General features: G+C 54.7%; 7 protein-coding genes and 1 non-coding gene across 8 annotated transcripts; 2 read left to right on the top strand and 6 right to left on the bottom strand.

The window, feature by feature from the left end:
• Positions 1 to 693: 693 nt before the first annotated feature.
• Positions 694 to 2,076, bottom strand: N657DRAFT_675692 (uncharacterized protein). The gene is made up of 2 exons (XM_062795840.1): positions 1,965 to 2,076; positions 694 to 1,837 (listed from the first exon to the last, which is right to left on the bottom strand). The coding sequence occupies exons 1-2, from the start codon at positions 1,983 to 1,985 to the stop codon at positions 905 to 907; spliced, it is 954 nt and encodes a 317-aa protein (XP_062641970.1). The 5' UTR covers positions 1,986 to 2,076; the 3' UTR covers positions 694 to 904.
• Positions 2,077 to 2,677: 601 nt separating this feature from the next.
• On the top strand, positions 2,678 to 2,765 carry N657DRAFT_t169. Its single transcript has one exon. It is a non-coding gene; the product is annotated as a tRNA-Ala (tRNA).
• Positions 2,766 to 2,949: 184 nt separating this feature from the next.
• N657DRAFT_651538 (uncharacterized protein) lies at positions 2,950 to 4,756 on the bottom strand. The gene is made up of 2 exons (XM_062794183.1): positions 4,547 to 4,756; positions 2,950 to 4,482 (listed from the first exon to the last, which is right to left on the bottom strand). The coding sequence occupies exons 1-2, from the start codon at positions 4,664 to 4,666 to the stop codon at positions 3,376 to 3,378; spliced, it is 1,227 nt and encodes a 408-aa protein (XP_062641969.1). The 5' UTR covers positions 4,667 to 4,756; the 3' UTR covers positions 2,950 to 3,375.
• Positions 4,757 to 8,110: 3,354 nt separating this feature from the next.
• N657DRAFT_584037 (uncharacterized protein) lies at positions 8,111 to 9,946 on the bottom strand (the record flags this gene model as incomplete). The annotated part of the gene is made up of 5 exons (XM_062789726.1): positions 8,111 to 8,875; positions 8,927 to 8,975; positions 9,031 to 9,718; positions 9,778 to 9,846; positions 9,898 to 9,946. The coding sequence occupies 5 exons, from the start codon at positions 9,944 to 9,946 to the stop codon at positions 8,111 to 8,113; spliced, it is 1,620 nt and encodes a 539-aa protein (XP_062641968.1).
• Positions 9,947 to 12,204: 2,258 nt separating this feature from the next.
• Positions 12,205 to 12,901, bottom strand: N657DRAFT_405220 (uncharacterized protein). The gene has a single exon (XM_062787216.1). It carries the CDS (start codon positions 12,767 to 12,769, stop codon positions 12,404 to 12,406), a length of 366 nt encoding a protein of 121 aa, XP_062641967.1. The 5' UTR covers positions 12,770 to 12,901; the 3' UTR covers positions 12,205 to 12,403.
• Positions 12,902 to 13,379: 478 nt separating this feature from the next.
• Positions 13,380 to 13,809, bottom strand: N657DRAFT_651534 (uncharacterized protein). The gene has a single exon (XM_062794182.1). It carries the CDS (start codon positions 13,791 to 13,793, stop codon positions 13,500 to 13,502), a length of 294 nt encoding a protein of 97 aa, XP_062641966.1. The 5' UTR covers positions 13,794 to 13,809; the 3' UTR covers positions 13,380 to 13,499.
• Positions 13,810 to 14,858: 1,049 nt separating this feature from the next.
• N657DRAFT_716165 (uncharacterized protein) lies at positions 14,859 to 16,461 on the top strand (the record flags this gene model as incomplete). The annotated part of the gene is made up of 2 exons (XM_062797479.1): positions 14,859 to 15,018; positions 15,341 to 16,461. The coding sequence occupies 2 exons, from the start codon at positions 14,859 to 14,861 to the stop codon at positions 16,459 to 16,461; spliced, it is 1,281 nt and encodes a 426-aa protein (XP_062641965.1).
• A 1,722-nt stretch (positions 16,462 to 18,183) lies between these two features.
• N657DRAFT_606548 (uncharacterized protein) lies at positions 18,184 to 18,993 on the bottom strand. Its single transcript, XM_062790223.1, has 2 exons — positions 18,900 to 18,993; positions 18,184 to 18,841 (listed from the first exon to the last, which is right to left on the bottom strand). The coding sequence occupies exons 1-2, from the start codon at positions 18,955 to 18,957 to the stop codon at positions 18,552 to 18,554; spliced, it is 348 nt and encodes a 115-aa protein (XP_062641964.1). The 5' UTR covers positions 18,958 to 18,993; the 3' UTR covers positions 18,184 to 18,551.
• Between the last annotated feature and the right edge of the window lie 259 nt (positions 18,994 to 19,252).

Raw genomic sequence — 19,252 nt, 5'->3', positions numbered from 1 at the left:
TCGATGACGGGACGAAGATGTTCCCTCACTACTGCTGTGTTCTTGAGGTCGCCCATGCTTGACCGGGCAAGAATGGATGCTGTAGTCTGGAGAGAGAATGGTCGTCGGCCAGAAGAAACGAATGAGCCCCCGAGAATCCGGGAACGGAGCATGGACGGCAGTCAACTAGAAAGCCCAGTGATAGCGAGTCGTGGAGAAGCCTGAGTAGTATGAACTATGAAGAAGGTGAGGTTATCGGGAATGAGGGAGAAACTAGAAATACTAGGTTCTTGTAGTCCGAAGGCCCGATGCGTTTGACAGTATCCATTTTCAAATATCCGGACTTTATACCGAAGGAGACATAGAAAGAGCCCCCATAGTGATTCATGACCTAGTTGGGTCAGTCAACTTGTGCATGTCACTCACTGCGTGAAGTTGATTGGGTAGGTCTGGTTCAGCTGGAGAGAAACTAAGGTAACATGGGTCCAGCCTCTACAGAGGCTATAAGCCACATGGCACCCGAGCGTCTTCACTATTCTCTCCTTCCAGCTAAACCACCAAAAGAAAACATCTTTCACAACGCGACGCATGATTCGACGAAACAAGCAGTCGACTACCACTTTGCCTCTAGACTCTAAGGAACCCCAAGACTGAAGACGGACAAGGAATTGTGGCGCGACGACGTTTGACTCATGATTAGTCACTACAACAGAAATACGCCTCCTGAACTACGGTAAGGTACCTGAGGTACCTTGTTTCTAGGACCGAGACACCAGCAAGGTGCTTAGTAGGGCGGCGCTGCTTCAAAAAGAAGCCGCAGAAGGTGGGTAAAGATATCCAAACTCGATTTGAATCTGCCTTTCTAAATGCTGCCAACGCCCTCACACAGTTGTTAAGCTCTGCCCTGATGCATTTGTCAAATCCCTCACAGGGCCCCCAAACTGTCGAGAAGCTGGAATAGAACCGTGTTCTTGACAAGGCACTCCTCAGATCCCGAGCATCCCATCGCCTCTCGGGCCTTCTCCTCGCTTCCGTCCCGGGAAATGCTGGCCATGATGTGCGCGGCGGCCGTACACGACATCTCGAAATGAGAACCCCTCGTCGTCGTCGTCGGGTGAGAGTTTATGGAGCCTGGAGTTGGAAGCTGTAACGGTGAGGCTGAGTCGCAGCCGTCACCGCCGTTGCTGCTGCATGGGGCTGGCTCTGCTCTTATGGGTGCATATTTCCGGACGTCTCGGTCGTCGGCTGGGGTGTACTGAGTGGTTGGTCCGCAGCACGTCTGCCGTATGCTCGCGTCGGCCACAACTGCCAGCGTGTCCAGAGCGGAGATTGGGGCTTTGTTGGGCGAGTAATAGTCGCTCGCGGGAATTTCGACAACCGTGTTGTCGTCAGCCGGTGATGCTTGGCTCATACTGCTTGCATTTGGGCTTCTTTGGGAGGTGGCGGTCACCGGTTCCGCGCCGTATGGACTGCTTGCTGACTCATCTCCGTATGATGCCCGGCCATTCGCATGGATTCCGTCTAGTCGTGGGAGTGGTGCGTGCAGCGCGCCCGTCTCCTGTGGTCGCGGCGCCAATGCTACTGTTGGCTCAGCTTCCGACGACGGCTGGTCATTAAATGATGCCAGGTAGTGGTCGACTTGCTCGCCGGTCACACCATGGGAGGAGAGAAGGGCGCGCAGCCGCGAGTTCTCGATGGCCACTCTGCGAGCTGCCTGGCGCATCTCCACGGTTGCCTGCACACCTTGGCGTTCATACTCACGAACCCGGGCCTTCAACTCTTCGACAAGTTCGCGCCGACGAGCTCGGCTGCGTCGTTGGTTATCGCGGATTCTGGCTGCCGAAGAGGCATCTTGCTTCTAAATGCGGCTGTTAGTTTACGATTAGCGGTGTGGGTGCGCTAACTTATCAAACCTCCGATCAACCCGAGTTGGAAGTTCCTCCAGTCAGGAGGAGGCACGGCAAGGATAGGTACTATGTGCATACCTTCTCACCTACTGACCCCATTTCCGGCACTTAGACTGGCTATTCGACTGGTCATTCAGGCTTTCGATGTCGTTTGCGGCATGGCATGTGAGTTAAGAGCTGAAGTGCTTTGAATCTCTCTGTGGCAAAATTGAAGTCGTCCGACAGCCGATCAAAATTGTTTCTCTTGTGTGTTGCTCGAAAAATACCATTATGCGATTACAAAAGTCGGTATGTAAAATGAAATACCACATCAGGTGCTCGCATATATTGAAACCAAGTGAGAAGTGAGATACGGGAGAATCCGGAGGTACCTTACGTGCCAAGCAAATTTTAGTTACTCGGAAATTATCATGGAGCAATCAACCATCATCATTGACTTGCGCGTCGCGACTCGGAGACAAGAAGCAGGAGATTGAAGAATGGAAACTTAGTTTCCCACCGCGCGCCGACTCCTTACAGACGGTGACTAAATGAAAAGCTGGAACTGGCTGAGACCCTAGAGCTCGGAATGGTATCGTAGGTGAGGCGTTGCGTCGAGCTGGGCTTGTTGGAAGATCCGGGAAGAGCCTTCCCGGTATAACGTTAGTGGACAACATTTACTGGAAACCAGGATGAGTGACAAAATGGACAACGGCGCTTCATCAACTTCACGGGACTCTGGCGTCCTTGGACGGCTCGCTGCACAAAACTTCCATTGATGTGTTTGAGTTGCATATATATTATACACGCTTGGGCGCATGGTCTAGTGGTATGATCTCTGTTTTGCAATGAAATATCTGCACCTACAGATGGTCCCGCGTTCGATCCGCGGTGCGTCCATTTATTTTTCAGCGAGAATTTGTTTTGTCTTGCCGTTGTCATTCCTTGTTGTCCTTTCTACTACGGAGTACTAAGCTCATCGATCCTCCATGGCTTTTCTCTACAACTCAGGTTTCATATATCGGACTTTGTCAGCAAGACCATACTGAGGCAGCGGAGAGTTACAAGATTATTCAGATCATAGTGTACAGGACCAATGGGATACTGAATCAGTCGTCAGCTCTTAGCATAGCATGAGGAGAGCCTGTTGCAAGAGTTTTAAAAATTCATCAAACCAAGGTCAATTTGCATGACATCTAAGCACCATCCCGTTAAATACCGAGTCATTCGTCCGAAGCCCCTACGAAAACCCAATCCCTGATCTTGTAATCCGTACAGCCATTGCATCTGAACCTCCCTTCAGAAACCCGCTGCCGTTACCTCAGAATCTTATATCAGTTGAGTGTTTTGCACAGCAGTTCTGTCAAACCTCTCGCCCAAGCATGCAGTTAGCCAAAAACAGCTGCTGACGAAACCCCTAGTCATTTCCATAAAAGTCAAACCCATGCGCCTGGTATCATCCCAATCCACAAACCAAATCCCAAACGCCTCATCGGTGACTCAATCCCCTTCATGAGCAATCCATCGCATCGCCCAGGGCTCCATCCATCCTCTCATGCTCTTGCCCATTCTGAGCGCCCACTTGAACACCCCGCTCAACCTTCGCGCCCTTCCCTACCTCGCCATCGAGCTCAACAGACCTCCTGCACACAGGGCAAGTGCCATGCAACTTCAACCACGGCACCACGCACTCTCCATGGAAGAAGTGCTCGCATGGTAACACAGCCGCCTTGTCCCCTTTCACCATGTCATCCACGCAGATGACACACTTCGTCTTTCCGTCCTCATTGGCCCCCAGCATCTTCTCGTCGACCTCCTTGGTTCGCAGCCGGTCGAGCGCGGCCTGTGAGGCGGGCGGCGCCCCGCCGGGCTGCATTTGGTCACGCAACTGGGCCATGATGCGGTCGAAGGCTTCTTGCGTGTAGACGGCGTCGCCGTGGATGGCGGCGGCGGGGTTGAAGAGCGAGGTCAACACCGAGGTGATGAAGCTGAGGGGAATGCCTGCAGGCGGCGCGCCGGCGGGGAAGGGGCCAATTGGCGGCGGCTGCTGGTGTTGGTGGCCTTCGCTGGGTTGAGTCGGCTGAGTGATGCTGGCGTGGCGATTGTTGTTATTATTCGTGTTTGCTTCGCTCGATTGGGTCACGGGAGTGTTGTTGGCTGTCGGAGGAGGAGCCATCGGCATTGGGAAGAAGTGCATGGTGTAGGAGGTAGGTGGTGGCGGCGGGTTCGGCGCTGACGGCGCGGCAGAGCTGGTCGTGACATAGGTGACGAAGGTAATTTGTGGTGGCGGTAAGAACGGGTAGAAGTGGACAGTAAACCGAGGCGGATTGCCGCTCGCGCTGCCCGGAGCATCACCGTTGCCCGAGTTGGTGGTGCTCGTTGAGCTCTGCGTGTTGTTGTTTGAAGACGTGTTGTCGTTCGAAGGTTGAGAAGGCGTTGTGGAAGACGCGCTCACGTCGTGGGCACGTCGATCTGAAGTTGGCTCAGGAAGAACCATCGCGGCGGCGAGAATTTCAGAGCCGGTGGCAGCAGTGCTGGAAGCGTGCTGAGTGCTGGACGCAGTTTCTTGCGCAGGCTGCCGGTTGTGGAAGTGGCGTGGGTCGTTCTCGAGATCGATCTTCATGGTGGTGGTTAGCTCTTCCGTCGCGCTGTGCGAAGGCTCATGCAAGTGCTGTTCGTACAATCTCTGTAGATGCGCTCATGCATGCAGGGCATTCGATGCTCTCACCGTCCCTCCGCCACTGATGGTGGCAGGCATGGCAGTACATCGCCTCCTGGTCGCGTCTGGCGTGGTAGGCCATTGCGCTTTAGGTTGTCCGACGACTCAATGTAACGAGAGGACTCTCACTAATATCTGGCGATAATCGTTGGGTGTATGAAGAGGAGTTGCAGATGATGGCTGCTGCGAAGTGATCCTGCACCTGCAGCAGATAGAAGAGTTGCAACTGGTTGAAGATTGAGGATGGTGTTGCAAAAACCGCAGTCGGCGTACAGAGCGCCATGTTATTATAAATCATGGCGACGCCCCGCGTCGCCATGATGCTGTCACCAGCCTCAGCCGCTTGGTTCGCTGGTTTCTGGAAGATGCTATCCGCTGCAGACAGAAATCTGTGAGCTTCCAGTGCGTACTGTGGGGACATAAACGATCCAATCAGCGCTCAGCTTCTGCTTGAGTTGATTGGTTGGCTCTCCATCGTACGCTACGTCATGGCGGAAAGATATTCGACGTAAGGTATCAAGGTGGGGTACACATTGATGGCACGTGGGTACACTCCCCCTCCGAACTCCTCGCCTGAGGAGCTGCTTCTAAGAGCCAGTCCTTCAAAGAGATCGCGTTTTGCTGTGGTTTGTGGGGAGACATGACAACCAGCCCTGTCAATACCAGACCCACTGCTGTTATTTCAGCCCCCTACCTTCGTGAGGACAGAGTACCATTCTCGAGTCATCATAGACCAACGGCTTCTCTTCCAGGTGTTTGACTCTTGTAAACCCCTAATCACGTCGTACAATACCAATATATTGTCAGGCTGACAAAATGGATCAGAGTCCAGCTTTGATTAGCCTTTCGGCTTCTTGGCCATCATTTGCTCTATTAACCACAAAGGCGAGGTATGAGGCGATGACTTGAGTTACGAAAACACGGCTCAGTTTGTTATGGGCGGTATTGACTCCCCGCGCGGTCAGAGGCAGCGTGGGGCCGTCATAGTTTGCCTTTTTTTTTCTCTCGTCTCGACTCCGTCTCAACCACCCGATCCAGATTTGCATAGCTCAATGCATTTGCCAAACCGAACGACAGCTCTTCAGGAATCAAAACCAGCATACTGTGACTCGGCGAGAGAAGCAGGCAATATCGTATCCACGCACCATGCTGACTTCTGGAATCGGGGGCGTTTGGGGTATCAGTAAAAATCCCGGGCTCTTCAGCAATGGAAAGATTTGGAGGAGACCCAACCTGGAACATTGGCTTTCTGTGTCACGGAGACAGGGCATGCACAACGATACTGCAGCTACAGAAGACATTCCTTAGCGAAACAGGTGAGGACTCTGTCCCTCTGCAGGTTATTGGCGTGGGAACGACAGGGCAGTTTGGGAACTCCCTCGAAACCAAATGATCAAAGGTGGGTAACCTATCAACAATCCAGCAACACTAGCACGACGAACTCGCAGCCACAATGCGCTTCTCCGCTCCATGAGTCAATAATCGTGTATGCGAGTCAATGGTGGATCACGTTAACTATATGATATTAAATTAGATAAGGTTTAAATAACGTTAATACTTATTGACCTATACTAGCAATATATTTAAACTACATCTACTGTCCAGTTTTACCTATTTTTGAGTAACGTTAGGTTACCTATGAGGACCTATAGGTGAGTAGTTCCCGGGCGTAGTCACGTTCCTTCCATATTACATAGTCATTAGTTACCCACGGTTCAATAGATGTCTCTATTATTTGCCCAATTGATAGTGTTAGCAAAAGCGATTACGGCCAAAAACAAAGAACAAAAAAAAGATAAGAAAAGGGAAAACAGGGACAGCAAGGTCCTCTGACATGGACGCTAAACCGAAGGGGGATAATTGCATCGAGGGTAGCGTGGAGGCTGTGACACATCTGGTCAAGGCCTGGGATTGCTTCGGTCTTCCACATGCTTTCTGTTCGACCGTAACCCATGCAAAATGCCAGTTTAGTCGATAGGAGGGCTTGGTTCAGCCGCTGTTCCGAGACCGGGTTTTGGTGACGCGTCCCGCCATCTGCTAGTCAGCCGGCGTATCTGACGCCAGCTGAGCAACGCCAAGTTCACAGCAGCCGAACCGCAACGTTTCGATGACCTGTCGAGGCCATCCATCCATCTATGGGCTTTGGGCAGCCGCCATAATAAGGGTGCCACTTCTTGCTGTGCCCGGCAACTTCATCCAATCTTCAGAATTTTGCTTCAACCTTGCACTGAATTGGCAAACGTCAGCGTTCAAAAGCCATTCCCAAATCGAGTCTGAACCTGGAAAAGGCCGGTAAAAGTCAAATCACCCGTTACCACACTGCCAGAATGCACCCCCAAAAGCGGGATCTGTCAGAAACGCCCGATATCCCCGACCAGCCGCCTCCGCCATACGAAGTCTCCGTCCCCTCCCCCAACATCAACTCAGCTTCCTCCACCGCAACCACCGTCATCACCAGACCTCCAGCACCCCGTACCGCCATGGAGACCACTCCGCGCAGCAGCACCTCCTCGACCCGCTCGACCTCGCCGCTTCATCAGCAAACCTGGCAGCAGGCTGAGCCAAATCAATACTATTCCCCGCCACCGATGCACCCAAACAACAGCGCCGACAGCAGAGTGCCCTGGGAAATGGACTCCTCCTGGGTGGAGGGCGAGCCCGGCTGCTGCTGCAGTGACCGTGGGGGTTGCTGTTTCAGTGACAGGGGCGGGTGCTGCTTCAGTGACCGGAGCGGGTGCTGCTTTAGTGACAGGGGCGGGTGTTGCTTTTCGGATCGGGGTGGGTGTTGTTTCTCGGACAAAGAGGCTTGTTGTTGTAGTTGATTTTTTGAAGAGTGGAAGTTGGGATTTGCGTTTCGGTCAAGTGACTGCGGAGCAAGGTGGGTTGCTGGATGAGGTTTGCTCAGGAATGCTGATCAATTGGTGAGAGTTTGCTCGGGAGCCACGAGCACTGGGGTAATCTCTGTTTTGATCATGTAATACTGCTTGTGGTGTGCCTGGAGCACCGACGCGCTCTGCTTCTTGCATGGTTGGAACAGCAAGGTATTTCTTTGGTATATAAACGACTCGCGGTATTTGGAGGTGTATGAGAGTGATGTCTCATACTTTGACTCATGGGATGCCCCGAACTGGCACTTGTACTTTAAATACACGACTGGATACCATGGATTCTGACGAATCAAGGGACTGAATGAATGACTGCGTTTTTAGGCCTCAATGGCAGAAGATTCAACACAACCCAATGACTTTGAAGCTAAAACAAAGCAGACCGACCCCGCTGAGTTTGCCTAGAATTATAAACCCTATGGACTTCCATCGTCTTCAACCGGGTATTCGGCCCTAACCTCAGCGCCATTCTTCAAGCACACGATGGGGCATATCCGCCGGCCCAAAAATAACAATAAGTTACACAATTGACGTGGGATACAATCAAATGAACGGCTAGGATGGGCTTTGCTATCTAGTTCACTAGTGCTACCTCAAGGACTGCGTCCAAGTCTATTACTCAACAGTCCTCTACTGAACTCTTACACCATTCGAGAATACCTCCTCTCGATCCGCGTCTTTTCGTCAATGGGGTAGCCGTTTCCTCCGACAGGCGGCAAATCGCTGAACACGGGCCGCGAGAAGCGGTTATAGGCGATAAAGGTCTGGCTATCACCCACGGTGGCATTCACCGGGGTCGGCACGCGCATCGACATGCGGCGGAGCTCCGTGGCGTCCTCAGTGATGGGCTTAACCCCATAGAACCTGTAGACAGCGTTGAGCGCCGGGATGGAAAGGCCATGCACGACAATCGAGAACAGAACGAGCCAGTAGACGACGGGGATCATGGCGCGCACGAGGGCCGTCTCTTCCGCGTCGCCCTGGCCGAGCTCGGGAAAGAGATGGCGCGAGTGCTCGACGTAGAACACGGCGCCGATGCCAATGGGGCCGAAGTATCCCATGAACAGGGCCTCCTTCCAGTCCTTGCACACCTTGGGCATGAGCTTGTACGTCATGAAGATGGCAGGGATACGGCGGAAGATGAGGACCAGGACGCCGAGTCCGATGAGGCGGCCGTAGGTGATGCCTGTGATGTCTGGCTGGTGGAACTCGCTCCAGGGGATGATGCTGCCGATGTACATGAAGCCACCAAAGTTCAGGAGCACGTCCATGCACGAGTTGACCTCGTCATGGCGATCCTCAGTCTCGCGGAGGTACTCGCCGTCCCAGTTCATGGCATTGCCGGCTACGAAGCAGGCGAGGAGGTCGTCGGTGCCGAGCATGCCGCAAATGCCCACAAGCCAGAGCTGTGATGGTCAGCAGAGGCCAATGTCGAACTTCTTGGATATCTGGCTTACACCGATGGCGGTAGGATACAGCAAGTAGCTCTCTGAGTCCACCCACTTCCTACCAAGCGTCAACAACGTGCTAGCCAAGATTTGATGTGAATGGGTCAACCCACTTGCGAAGGGCAAACTTCAGCGCCCATCCGGACGCGAAGCCAACAAGCGCGCCAATGGCAACAGACATGAGGACGATGTACAACCACGTCTCGACAAACCACTCCCTCATGGCGACACCGACACCGCCTCCAAGCCGACCAACGCCCTCGCTGGCGCGGGCCAGCAGTCCCACAGCCCTATCGGCATGGGCCTCCTTCCCGGCGCCAGGTATGTCGGCATGGCGGATCAGATATGTGGCGAGCATAAGGAACGGGAAGCCGAAGCCATCGTTGGCGCCGGCCTCGGACGAGATGATCTCACGCAGGTCTCGGGCCACAAACTTGTCGGCAAACGGCCCCTTGGCGATGGCCTGCGAGAGGATCGGGTCTGTGCAGGTGACGCAGGAGCCGATGACCAGGGCGGCGAGCAGCGAGATGTTGGGGATGGTGGCCATGAGGCAGAGCGTCGTGCATAGCCACATGATGGTCATGATGGGCAGCAGGCAGATGGCCATCTCCTTCCAGCGCAGCTGCTGGTACTTCTTGGGCAACTGGAAGCCGGCAATGACCAGCTGGACGCCGATGACGACGCGGGCCATGCCGAGCGTGATGGCGCTCGTTTGGCCGTCAGCCGCGGAGCCCCATCTCGCGCTGTCGATGAAGTTGGCGGCGATGGGGCCGAGGAGAACTCCGATGGCGACGGCGGGAACTGTGGGTTGAAAGAACGGTGAGATGGGTCATGCAAACATGGCGAATGGTGCTGCTCACGCGCTTCGCCCAAGAACCAGTGGGCCTTGATCTTGACCGAGATGATGCCGTATAGGAGGATGAAGGCGCCTAGCACACGTCAGCGTCTCGTAACCCTTAGCGATTGGCCTAAATGCGTACCGAACACTCCTAAGACCGTGTTGAGCTCGCTGACGTCGAGTTTCGGCATTGTGGTTGGTGGGTTAAGGCCCCTAGGTACCCCCCGAAGAACAGCGCACGCTCGTCTTGTCCAGCAAGGAGGGAAGTCGGCGAGAGAGAGAACCTGATGCACAAAATACAAACGGACAAACAAAAAAAGAAGAGTAAGAACGGAACAGAAAAAGAAGCAATCCTGAATCGGCTACCGGAGCCCCAAGAAAGCCTAACAACAAGCGAATAGAACAGGAATCAACAGGAACGAAATCAAGCCAAGCGAGATCGCCGGCTGGAATGCGGCTGATATGACTGCCTCTTAATCCCGCGGAATCCAAGCCTCTGGTGAACATGAAAGCGATCGGCGGCCGAGCCCGCGCCCTGGCCGCTTTTCAGGGGCGCCTCAGGGGCACCAAAACAACGAGTCAACAAAGACTCTGCCACAAGTTAAAAAGAGTGACAAACTGCGACGTCTCTCGAAACGCACCATGCTGCAAGCCTGCAACACTTCTCGTGTTAAAAAACGGCTCTGTCCCAGCGAATTGCTCCAAGAAAGCTTATCTCGCGTCGACATTCCTCGATTCTTCCGGGATGCTGCGAGGGCGATCCGCTCCGTGCCCCCAGCGAGATCGCCCCCGGGCGCTCGGCCAAGACCTGGGCGTCAAGGTCTGAACGGCTTGGCCGCGCCCGCCGAGCATTGGCGTGGCCGAATAACCACTACCGACTGGCTGACTCCGGCGCTCGGCGGTCTCGGCGCTTGGCTTGCGCTTGCGGGTGAAACAACGTTGTGAAACTTGAGCTGTGCTTCACAGTTCGCCCTCTCTTGTGTCGGACTGAGAGATGTGGCTATCCATTCTTTTATCGTCATTGAAAGTGCCAATCTGTTGCGATCCTAAAACGGGAATCGGCACCCGTTAGGGATGGCAGGGCTAGTAGCGGTATATATTCCTCCAATACGATCCGATTCGATTAGGGAGCTGAAAAGCCGATAAGTTGATAACAACCAAGTTTGGGGGGCTGTGTCGCAAGCTCGAGGATCTCCAGTGGCTTAGGAGGTCATGCATATACATGAATATTGCGGAGGCCGTCATCTTTTGCCACAGCGAATACTGACCTCAGAATCGACCTCAAGCCTGTCAGGTACAATATCAATCAAGTGGAAAACAGCTCCGGAGGACTGGGCAGTAACCTCCAGTCCCGGGCATTGAAAATGACTGTTCAAGTTCCCCGATTCCAGGTGATGTCGCATCTCGATTGAAATTGCCAAAACCGTCTCAGAAACTAACGCTTCGTGTTGCACGTTCCATTTCTGGACCCAAAACCTCGGAGCATGTTCAGCCACCCCAGCCTAGCTGAACCTAATGCCCTGGGCACCAAACCTCGTCCTTCTCTCGGTAGACACCTAATTCAGGAACCGCGCCTCAAGAAGTCACTGCATAGCTACCCGTGAATCCATCCGCCGACGAATTGAGTGAGAGAATGGCCACGCCCCGTCAACCCTACCGTGAGGTTTCAAACCCTGCACGCAACAGCAACGACCCTGTGCACAACAGCGTCGACTCTGCGCGCAATGGCATCTGAGGCGCTCACAGGAATAGCTGACTGTTAGGGGCACCGGCAGTTCAAGAGCCCACTTGGAACAGGCACCGTCTGCTAACTTGCCAGGACATTTTCGGATTAGAATTGGGGGGTCCTCGGTTATGCACCCGCAGGCGTGGAACGCGGCCCAACGAGAAGCACTTGGTAGGCGGCCCGTATCCGTCTTGGTAATGGAGAGGGTTGTCAGCCTTCGTGCGTGCGAGGGGGGCAAACATAAGAGAGAGTGGAGTGAACCGACCTTGTTGTATTGGTTGGTACCGTGTTGATGCAAAATCTCTGGCGTTGCACGATTGCGGTTGCTGACTCAGCTACCCCGGCCCAACGCTTGCCCGATGTTTTGCCGGACGAGATCCCGGTCGCGTTGCCGGACCGGGACCGCCTCCGTAACGACTCCAAACGGCGCAGGCGACGGAGGCCGGAATGCGTCGCCCATTCTACTTCGTTCACACCCATCGAGTCCTCTAGAACACGTTCCGAGCATTCGCGATGGAGATGCATTTTCAGCGCTAGGATCCTGTCCCTTGTTCGTGGGGCTATAGCCGAGGATACGAACCAACTACGTCCGACCCTCGAGGCTCGGTGCTAGGCTGGCTTGCTCATGCCGTCGTGGCCTCCCTCCTGCCCTCACTCACTACTCTATGATACTCACCCGGATCCCGACGCGTTCCCCGTTTTCCCGCAATCTCATTCGTCACAACCCCTAGCCCTTGCTCCACTTGGGATCCACCGTTCTCCACCCAGCCTCGACGCGCTACCGTCCCGATCCGGTAATCCTAGACGCATTCCTATCGGACCTTATCGCGACCCTGCCCACCTCGACGCACTCCGACCGCTTTGCTTGCTGATTCGCTGAATGGCCTTGGCCATGCCCAAGAGGGAAAGCACATAGCTATTATCATACACGCCCTCCACGTCGAGTAGATCTCGTATTATGCAAGACCTCTTTGTCACTGCTGCTCTGCACGAGTTCCCAGTGAGATCTCCGTCTCCGTACGCTGGGTTGGACCTTCGGACCACTGGCGCGTACGCCTGCTGCCTTTCCTGGCCCAAGTGCTGTATTTTGGCCGCCGCCGGACCCGGTGCATCGGTCTCGCGGGGGTCGGGAAATCGAGGGAGAGAAATATCTCAGAGTCGTTGCAGTTCCCACCAGGGCTCGTCCAACCCTTGGGATCCATGGGGTTGTGATATTGTTGTAAAATGTGCCGGAGGATTGGTCGCGAAGAGATTGTACAAAGCATTTTCGTCGCCATAGCCGTACCATTCCTCAGGGTCAGGCCCTAAGCTACTGCTTGAAGAAAGGGGCCTGGTCCGCTCGCGCGCATCGGAGGTATCGCGTCGGAGTCGCTTCTTGGTTTGGGATTGCGCTTCATCTAGGTCGGCGATATCGTGTTCAGATCGGGATCGCTTTCGGGAGCTGTTGGAGAAGCGAGCCATTATGCGATTGATACGCAGGCGAAGACAAAAGGGGATGCTTTGACGTCAGTTGGGGTTGGGCAGACCATTGCCAGCTGGCAACTCTGGAGAGGATGCGGCAGAATTTTGACAGTGAAAGACCCTGCTTAACAGGAAATTTTGAGCCAATAGGAGCTTCCGCATTGCCCTGCCCGGATAACGCCCTGCCCGTGTATCAATTGTGCCCTCTGCCCGTATATCAATTGCCTAAAAAATAACCACATTGCCAAGCTTGGCGGTTATGTGGATATTCGTCAATATCGCAGGCAGGAGCGGGGCAGGGTTGGGGTTGCAGTCAGTCAGCGGCTGACTGGGAGCCAGTCAGCGTTGCGATACCAAGCTATCTATGTAGGGCAAGGGAGTGACAAGTGAGACCGTGCCGCTACGCGGCCCGCCAAAGGCAGCCTGAAGGAACTTGGGCAACAGGCAAGTGCCTTGCCACCTGCACAAGACTCAGTTTCCTCTCCTTCCCATCCGTCCAGCCTGGCGTCGTGGAAGGTAAGTTTGTTCGGCAAGAGTCGGGCGACGATGCTGAACCATTAACCCTCCCAGTCCTCCTCTAAAGTTCCTCTTCTTGCTTTCGGCGTTGAACATGGAGAGTATATGGGAATGCCGGAACTTTCCTCGTCCCTGGTGCTGAGTAGACGCGGATAGATGTCGTGGATGAATGCGGGTTGGATGAATGGCAGGAAAGTCCCGGCCTTGAAGCTACCGGAAGTAGTGTATCGCGAGCCAGTTGGGAGGATCTCACACTGAGCCAGGTCGGAGTAGTAGGTGACAATGAGGTCTGCACCTATTGCGCCCTGGTCTCGCTTGTTTGACGCTGGAGGCATGGGGTAAGTGACGGAGGCAGATGACGAAGCCATGTCAGTCGTTGTCGGCGTTGTCACGGTGTGGCACTGAAAAAGGCGGCAGAGCGGCAAGCGGATATGTCGATTTAACGGAAAACACAGCGTGAGTGAGGAGAGAGGGAGAAAGTACAAAAAGTCGGCGCCTGTGTCGGGTCTTCAACTCCTTCCCCTGCTCTCCGCTTTGTCTCCAACAGCTCCGATCAAATTCCGGATGCGAGCCTGAAAGCCTGCGCTGAGGCAAAGGTCCTTCGTGATCTTCCTACTCTTGCCGCCGCTATGCACGTTGCTGAACCGCGATTGGAGTATGATGTTTAACCCCCGCGACTACCAGCGCGCGAGTGAGACATCTTCCGTGGGATGAGCTCCAGCGCGTCCGATGGACGCCGGTTGGCTCCATCAGGCTCGCCGCCTTCTGCCGAGATTCCGTACGATGCAGGATGGCAGTAACCATTCCCGCCGCCCGTGGTAGCAAGAGCCAGCATCATCAAGAAGAATGGCACGGTGGGATTTGTAGGTTGGTCAACACAGAATTTTTCAACCAGCTCGTCCCTGTATGAGAATATAACGTGTTTTGTTGTACATCTGTTATTGCTTCAGCATGTCTGGATCGCATGTCGGCGATTTTCCACTCACTCCGCCACAGACACGACCCCAGCAAGACCGGACAAAGACAGCGAATGCGGGTGATGAAGGGGCCGTGCCTGCTTAGGAGATGACCATGGCGGGCGATCAGGTGCCTCGGGGTTCTGTTTCCAAATACTGCTCCGTGCCGTTCCAATCTCCAGCAGAGCGCCGGAGCCACGGCCCACGTAGGTTGAATGGACTGCAATATGACGAGAGCCGGCCTATACCGGAAGCCCCGCCGCTGCTTTTAGCAGAACTGACGCAAGGCGAGGAAGAAGCGCTGCAGCAGGTGTTTGAAATGTAGGAACGCAAGCGGGAGGCCAGGCACTTGCGGCGGACAGGTGATAAGACGCACGAAGGAAGTAGCGCGGCGTTGTGAACAGATAGAGGCAGCACGGCAACAGGAAGAAGACCGCCGCCAGCATGAGGAGAGGGACATGTGGCAGGGAGAAGAGGACCGCCGCCGCCAACACTAGGAGACCTGCATGCAATTGGAAGAAGGCCGACGTCGACGTGAAGAGCAGAGGAGGCGCTAGCTGGAAGAAGAACGAAAACGGGATCCGCACACCGAAGCAATACAACAGTGGCAGCTGAGCACTCGAATTCGTTCTCACGTTCGAAACCTTGCTCTGCTTCGTGTCTCGGCGGACGACGCCCGCGCTGACCGGAAGCTTCAAGGATTAGAAGAGGAACCCGATGGCATTGCGGAAGCGGGTGCCTTGGGCGGTCAGGCCAGGGACGAGGATGGTGCTGGGGCGGACGTTGAGAGCATTGATGTAGAAGACCATTACGCGGCCATCCTGGGCGTGCTCTCGGCAGTCCAAGGAAGCGAGATCAAGAATTTGGCAGCGGCTTCGGCCCTGAGGTGCTTGGACGAAGAAGCGAGGGCAGTTGATCCGAGACAGGCGACTTCTTCCAGTTCGACCCCGTCCTGCAGACCAGCCTCCTCTTGCCAATGCCGAGGCACCGCAGCGGACAGAGACCGGAAAGCTTGGAAAGGCATCTAGCGGCACACAAGGTCTTTCTCCAGTTTACAAGTGTGGTCATCCTCCGCGAACAAGTCCGCGCGGCCGGATGTCCGAAGCTGCGAGGCTTCCTTCGGCGCCTGCGCAATGGTGAGCAGACGGAACTGGACTTCCAGCGGCTTTGCGACCGCCTCTATGGCCCATCGTCTCGGGCTTCTTTCGTAGACGGCCTGAGAGCCATCACTCCATTGAACCAAGACCGGTGGGACCTGAACATGGCAGCCGTCGTCCAATGGGGCCGTGCGCACGGCAAGCACATCTCCATCTTCGTCGCCAAGCACGAGGCCGAGTCCGGGAGAAGGTTTAACGTCGAAGAGCTGCGCGACGTGCTCCGCCACGGAGACGACTCCCAGCTCCCCACACCCGGCCTGTTCTTCTATGCGCAAGGGATGCCGGTCGTAGTGACGCGGAACCAGTTTGTCGGGTTGAAGGTGGTCAACGGGGCGCCCTTCAGAGCCGTCGACATCTTCCCCGATCTCGCGTCAGCCACCATCGCCCTCGCCGGCGACGTGACTCTCCATCTCGGACCGCCCGTGGCCGTCCTTCTTCAGTCGGACGATAGCACTGACCTCGCAATCCCCGGGCTCCCCAACGGCACTATCCTGATCAAGAGTACAACGTTCGCCGTCCCGGGTCACATGCGGGGCAAGACGCCCAGGTCTCGAGGCAAGCCAGGGTTCAGGTGGGTCACCCACAGAACGGGACCGCTTTGCACGCCGGCATGCGCCATGACAGACCAGAAGAGTCAGGGCAAGCAGTTCTCGAGCGTCCTTGTCAACCTCAAAGGTGCCCACGCCGGTGACACGGCGACGCGGCCCCGCTTCATGAGCCTGTACGTGCAGCTGTCGAGGGCGGGGAGGTGGGAAGGGCTGCATCTGTTTCGAAAACCGGAGCGAGGCGACTTTATCGAGCCTAAGAATGTGCTGGACAAAGACATGAGGGACGCTATCCTCAAGCAATCCCCTGGACGCAGCCCTCCAAATGTGTTCTCTGTACTTTAGTTTCGCATCCATAACCACTCCTAGGATCTTGACATGGTCTTGGGGCTCGACAATCTGCCCCTTGATCATGAATGGTTGTGTGTCGGTCTTGTAGGTCTTACGAGTGAAGTGTATGATTCCCGTCTTCTGTATGTTGAATGTCGCACCGCTCCTTCTTTCCCAATCTAGGGCGTTCTTGATGATGGCTACAATGCTTTCCCGGTTGCTCTGCGCCGTGGTCCTGTGATCCACGCTGTGAAGTCGTCCACGAAGGCTATCGCTCCACCATGACTGTTGATTCGTCGTTGTACCAGGTCCGCATTGAAGAGGTACAAGATCGGTGATAAGGGAGAAGCTTGAGGTAGACCAGCCTGGGGTAGGCTTCGAACCTCAGAAGAATGTTCGTTGACTTGAATAGTTGCTGTACGCTCCGAGCAAAAAGCGTTGATCCATCGAAGCAGCTCCCATGGGATGCCCTGTGCTTTCATTCGCTGAAGAAGTCTTTCCTTGCAGACTCCGTTGTAGGTCCCTTTCACGTCGAAACTGATCAAGCTTGCTACCTTTCGACCTCGCCAGGCGGGGTAGATTTGTTCTTGGAGGAGTAGGATCGCTTGTTCAGCCGACCGTTGTTTACGCGCTCCGAAGTGGTTGGTCGGGAGGAGCCCATACGTCTCGACCGCATGTGAGATCCTTTCTGCCACGACCGACCCCAGCAGCTTGCCGAGCGTTGCTAAAAGTGAAATAGGTCTCCAGGCCTTCGTAACAGTGTAGTCGTCCTTGCCGGGCTTCTTGAGCGGTATAATCTTTTGAGTGGGCAGTGTACCTGTAACGGTCCCAGGAGTGCATTGCAACTAGCTGGTGACGACTCTACGAGTTTGCCTCGAATGGAGAGAGAAGAAGAAAAGAGAGAACTAGATGACAGGAAGAGAGGGCAGCTCTTATATGCTCCGGAACACACAGACACTGCCTGCCTCAGGATGACGTTATCATGATACCACGGCCGAGGGTTGCCGAGGCCATCATGGGCTCAGCCCATCACATACCGTCCTCCAGGGACGCTCGGAATAACGTGAGAACACGGTAGTTGACCACTGGCCAAGTCTCTTTCCAGACTATTGCTGGTAGGCCGTCCTCCCCGGGCGCATTCCAAGATTTGGCCGCGAATAGTTGTCGTTCAACTTCTTCCATGGTGATCGGCGGCATTACTAGCGGAGCCCTTTGCGGTCTGGGACCTCATCTTCAATGCTCTCCGGGAGGGGAGGAAAGAAGGTAGCCAGGAGTTCTTCTTCCTGTTCTCTGTAATTGGCTGTGACTGTTCCATCTGCTTTGACGAGCTGTGGAACCTTTCCGAACGCCGTGTCGTCGCCGGACTTTAGGTACTTAGCAGCCTTCCAGATATTACTATTGTCTGCGAGAAACTTGTCCCAGTGCTTTTCCTTCTGTTGCCGAATAGCGTCGTTGTACTGCTTTGCTGCCCCTTTTGCCGTTTCCTCCAAGTCCACCAAGGCTCGCCCCGCTCGTCGTTCGGTCCGGGCGCGGTTCCTCCAGTATGTGTAAATACGACGCAATTATGTGAGGTCGGTTGTCCACCACCTCTTAGCGTATGGCGATGGCTTGCTTTTGGTGTCAAGGTTTGGACCGCCGACAGGGTCCGGATCAATTACACTCCCATCAACGACACCCCTCCGTTGCAGTGTAATTGCACCTTAGGTAATCAAAACCCCGTTGAATTGATCTATCGAAGGCTCACATGGGAGTGGATGCAATATATTGCAGTTGCCGTCACGTGGGCGATAACACCCACATTTCTTGCTTTGCCCCACATATTTCTTCCGCATCCAGCCAATGACCATTTTTCTGCCCCGCTTGCTGCCCCTGCAACAAAAAGAAAACCGGCCACCCCATATCCATCCCTTACCCTGGCCGTCATCAGTCATCTTCTCTGGGTTCACGTGTCTTCCATGACAGTATTGGATCAAGATCACTGATCATGCCGGCGTCGTACCAGCTGCGAAGGATCTGACACAGAGCTATAGTGTTTGCCTGGAGCCGGTTGCGGAGAGGAGTAACCATGTCGCCGGTAACGCTGAACAAACGCTCAACCCCTGCGCTCATGGGAAGTACTGTGTGTAGATCCAACGCCATACGCGCAAGCCGTGGATAGGTGCTTCTTCTTTTATGCCAGTAGGCACGGGGATCCTCCTCGTACCGATCAGAGTCGCTCTCTTCCAGTTGCCAACGCTCAAACTCGTCAAGGTCGACTGGCGCTGGAGATGGGAAGGGTGAAGAAGAGACAGACGCTGAGCTTGCTCGACTTCGCTCCTGGCTTCTGAAGGCGGCGAACCTATTGCCGGAAAGGCGAGGGATTTTGGTAGGCGGTTCTGAAGCCTCTTTTTGCTCCACCAGTAAGTCTCGGTATTGTCGTCTCCAGAGTTCTTGGACTTGAAGCTTCGCTGGCGGGTAGGCCAGAACACCAACCTCACCAGCCAATAGGGCGGTGGGAGTTCTGCCGACCATCTCACCGCTTCGTTGTCAGGAGGATATTAGCATGTTAGTGTTTACCATACAAAATACTCTTAATCACTATCATCTGCTAAGAAGGGCCCACTATTGCAATAATGGATCCACGTAGCAGAGGTCATGTTGAAATTGCATGGATTTTCGGCGGTCGTCTGTGTAATTGAAATGTACGGAGATTTCACCTGCAATTCAACTTCAACGTGTATTTTCGTGTAATTGCTCCGGACCCTGACCGCCGACATCAGTCGGTCCGTCTGCTGCTGTACGGTGCCCCCAGACGGGGTGGCATCCA

The sequence above is a fragment of the Parathielavia appendiculata genome (assembly GCF_033297405.1).
Source record: "Parathielavia appendiculata strain CBS 731.68 unplaced genomic scaffold N657scaffold_56, whole genome shotgun sequence".
Lineage (NCBI taxonomy): Eukaryota > Fungi > Ascomycota > Sordariomycetes > Sordariales > Chaetomiaceae > Parathielavia > Parathielavia appendiculata.
The sequence above is the reverse complement of the archived record's forward strand: the minus strand, read 5'-3'. Positions and strand labels throughout refer to the sequence as shown.

Excerpts from the sequence above, each read along its gene's own strand:
- N657DRAFT_675692 (XM_062795840.1), bottom strand. The coding sequence starts at position 1,985 with ATGGGGTCAGTAGGTGAGAAG. Across the intron at positions 1,838-1,964 it reads TGGGGTCAGTAGGTGAGAAG|AAGCAAGATGCCTCTTCGGC; the intron begins GTATGCACATAG and ends AGCCGCATTTAG.
- N657DRAFT_651538 (XM_062794183.1), bottom strand. The coding sequence starts at position 4,666 with ATGGCCTACCACGCCAGACGCGACCAGGAGGCGATGTACTGCCATGCC. Across the intron at positions 4,483-4,546 it reads TGAGCGCATCTACAGAGATT|ATCGATCTCGAGAACGACCC; the intron begins GTACGAACAGCA and ends ACCACCATGAAG.
- N657DRAFT_405220 (XM_062787216.1), bottom strand. The coding sequence starts at position 12,769 with ATGGTACGGCTATGGCGACGAAAATGCTTTGTACAATCTCTTCGCGAC.
- N657DRAFT_651534 (XM_062794182.1), bottom strand. The coding sequence starts at position 13,793 with ATGCCTCCAGCGTCAAACAAGCGAGACCAGGGCGCAATAGGTGCAGAC.
- N657DRAFT_606548 (XM_062790223.1), bottom strand. The coding sequence starts at position 18,957 with ATGGTCGGCAGAACTCCCACCGCCCTATTGGCTGGTGAGGTTGGTGTT. Across the intron at positions 18,842-18,899 it reads GGTTGGTGTTCTGGCCTACC|GGAGCAAAAAGAGGCTTCAG; the intron begins CGCCAGCGAAGC and ends AGACTTACTGGT.